This window comes from Nanorana parkeri, unplaced genomic scaffold (assembly GCF_000935625.1).
Source record: "Nanorana parkeri isolate BGI_ZX_2015 unplaced genomic scaffold, ASM93562v1 scaffold798, whole genome shotgun sequence".
NCBI lineage: Eukaryota > Metazoa > Chordata > Amphibia > Anura > Dicroglossidae > Nanorana > Nanorana parkeri.
In genome coordinates this window covers 793,280-796,001 of record NW_017307066.1, presented here as the reverse complement: position 1 = coordinate 796,001, position 2,722 = coordinate 793,280, and the positions used below count along the sequence as shown (strand labels likewise).

The window sequence follows — 2,722 nt, the reverse complement described above, 5'->3', positions numbered from 1 at the left end:
GGGGGGGGGAGAAAGCTCTATCTCTATCTCTATATCTATATCTAGATATAATCTATCTATAAATACCTTCATACCTTCTCTCTCTATATCTATCTATCTTCGATCTGATCTACAGAAACTGTTGTCAGCAATTTGGAGTACTAGGCCACAAAAACACATCCGACTTCAAAACGTTCTTGAGCATTCTATACTTTGTAATAGAAAATGTATCATTCTACATTACAATGAATACGCAAACAAAATTAAAAACAGGATTGTCTAACTAAAAATAGAAACAATGAATGTCTTACCTGAATGTTACCTTTCAGACTGCTGGGTGTTTTAAAATCTCCCTTCAAGATCTGTAAAAACAAAATGACTTCAGTCATAAACACGCACACATACAGGCTGTACTGGTATAACAGGCAATTAGGTATACATATGATGAGGTTTTTATAAAACTGAAATCCATGAGCTGAACATATAGACATAAGGCAGTAGGTGAGCGATAGAGGGCAATCTGCAGTCAGAATATAATTTCTTCATACATACACACCAACATCTATAAAGTAAGTGTTACTGCTGTGAGCCTCCACCCATCCCTTAATGAGTAAAATTTAGAACACCATCGATTTTCAGCTGGCTGATCCAGTTTTTTTTTTTGGCACAGAGATCATGAAGGAACCGGATGTCTCTAAGGATCACTGCTGTTGCCATGAATTAATCTGACTTGATCGATGTTATTAGGTGACAGCAGTCTAATGTATGTGGATACTACAAGAGACTGAATACTCTCAGGCAGAAATGTGGATCCAGTCTTGGCCAGTACTCTCTTGCAAATAATGACCAGAAGGATTGGCAGCCTCAATAGAGAGAGAGGCAGAGTAGAGAAGGAGTCAAACCAGACTAGGACTGTGGACGCTGTGGTCAATAGTGTATAAAAAAATAAATGAAAAAAACATCACCATACTCACTCTATGAGTGTTGTTTACAACTATGGCATCTGGGTCACCATATCTTGGCGGGTTGGCATAGGGATCATAGCCCAGTCTGGCAAGCATTGGGGCGATACGAGGCATGTCTTCTACAATGTCAATAGGAAGTTTTCCAACCCATTTAGACATGGCTTCAAGGTTCACAGGCTTCATTACTTGGTCTGTTGACTTTTCCGTTCTGAAAATGAAGAGCCATCTATTAATGATTGGAGAGAAGTGCAAAGAAACAGGTCTAGATTTCTACTTGCTTCCTTTCGTCAAAAAGATTATGATTTTTAACCTTGTGTCCTGTGAAGAGTCATCTACTAATCATTTTTACATCGTTTATTGGTTCTGACTATAGAACTAATGTTGGAGAGTTGTGAGCACTTAGCATATCACTCTTTTTCTCCCTGCTTTTTGTAACTGTGATCAAGTGTTCTTGAGCAATGTGCTAATGGCTGCTGGACCAGCAAAAGTTAACAATTTGCCAGGGACAACTCAGCCCTGAGAGGAATGTATTGCATTAGAAAGAATTATTTCAATAGATGATTATATCTGGAAAACACTAATAGCATAGTGCTAAGGAAGTTGGGATCATCTTGGTAGATATAGGGGACTCAAGTGCAGCCCAAGCATTAAAGGCAAGGACAACTACCAGTGTATGCATTTGTACTGCCGCAGAGAACAGTCAGACTGTGAGCATGCTACTGGATATGGATAGTGAATGCAGAGAAGCTACAGCGGTGGTTGGAGATGGAGGTAAAACACAGTAAAAAGTAGGGAAGCATTAAAACTAGCATTGGTATTTAGGCGAGTACTCGTACTGGAACTTCTGGGATCAAGAAGCCAGGCGGCCCAGCTTCCCGATTGGACGGGAAGTCAGCTCCATGCTCCCTCATCACTTGGTGACGAGGGAGCATGGAGCTGGCTAATCAGGAAGACAGGCAGCGAGTCTTTGCATGTCGCCTGGCTTCCCAGCTAATCAGGAAGCCGGGTGGCGAGTCATTACGCGCTTCCTTAACGGGACTTCTGGTATCGGCGTCACTTGTGACGAGGGAGCTCGGAGCTGGCTTCCCGACCAATCAAGAAGCCAGACGGAGTTGTACTGACTCTCTGCCTGGCTTCCTGATTGGTCGGTAAGCGGGCCAATCAGGAAGCCGGGTGGCGAGTCATTACCCGCCGCCCGGCTTCCTAATTGGCCAGAAAGCCAGCACCATGCGTCCTGGCTAATCAGGAAGCCGGACAGAGAGTCATTACACGCCGCCCGGCTTCCTTAATGGGACTAGGGCTGCAACAACTAATCGACATAATCGATTATTGAAAAAGTTGTCAACTTTTTCAATAATCGATTAATCGGCTTCCGATCAGTTGGCTCTGTTCACAGCTCCACACACGCTGCGCACCGCACCTCCTCCCCAACTCACGCTCACCGCTGCCAGATCCGCACGCCTGCATCCACGCTCTACACGCCACACCTCCTTCCCGCCTCACACTCACCGCCCGCCCACATCCACCATCGGCACAGGGAGATGTAGTAAGGAGGAGCAGGTGTGGGGGGATGACAGCGGCAGATAGACAGGCCTGATCTCAGAAGCAAGTTGCTGGAAGACTGCTCAGGTCCCGGTGACGCTGCACCCCCCCCCCCACCCCCCCGCCTCCCACATGGTGCTCTATAATGTATTGCTGGGATTTGTATTCCTCTATAGCTGATGGTACATTGTGCTGTATATTATACATAGGAATACAAATCCCAGCAATACATTATA

At 44.9% G+C, this 2,722-nt stretch overlaps 1 protein-coding gene across 1 annotated transcript in view; it reads right to left on the bottom strand.

Annotated features, from left to right (window-relative positions):
• The window catches only part of TPST2 (tyrosylprotein sulfotransferase 2), a 15,312-nt gene that overhangs the window by 3,116 nt on the left and 9,474 nt on the right, over nucleotides 1-2,722 (bottom strand). Inside the window, exons 4-5 of the mRNA XM_018564941.1 lie at nucleotides 954-1,152; nucleotides 291-341 (exon numbers count right to left, since the gene is read on the bottom strand). Of these exons, the coding sequence (XP_018420443.1) occupies nucleotides 291-341; nucleotides 954-1,152 (250 nt within the window). The remainder of the gene's footprint in view (nucleotides 1-290; nucleotides 342-953; nucleotides 1,153-2,722) is intronic.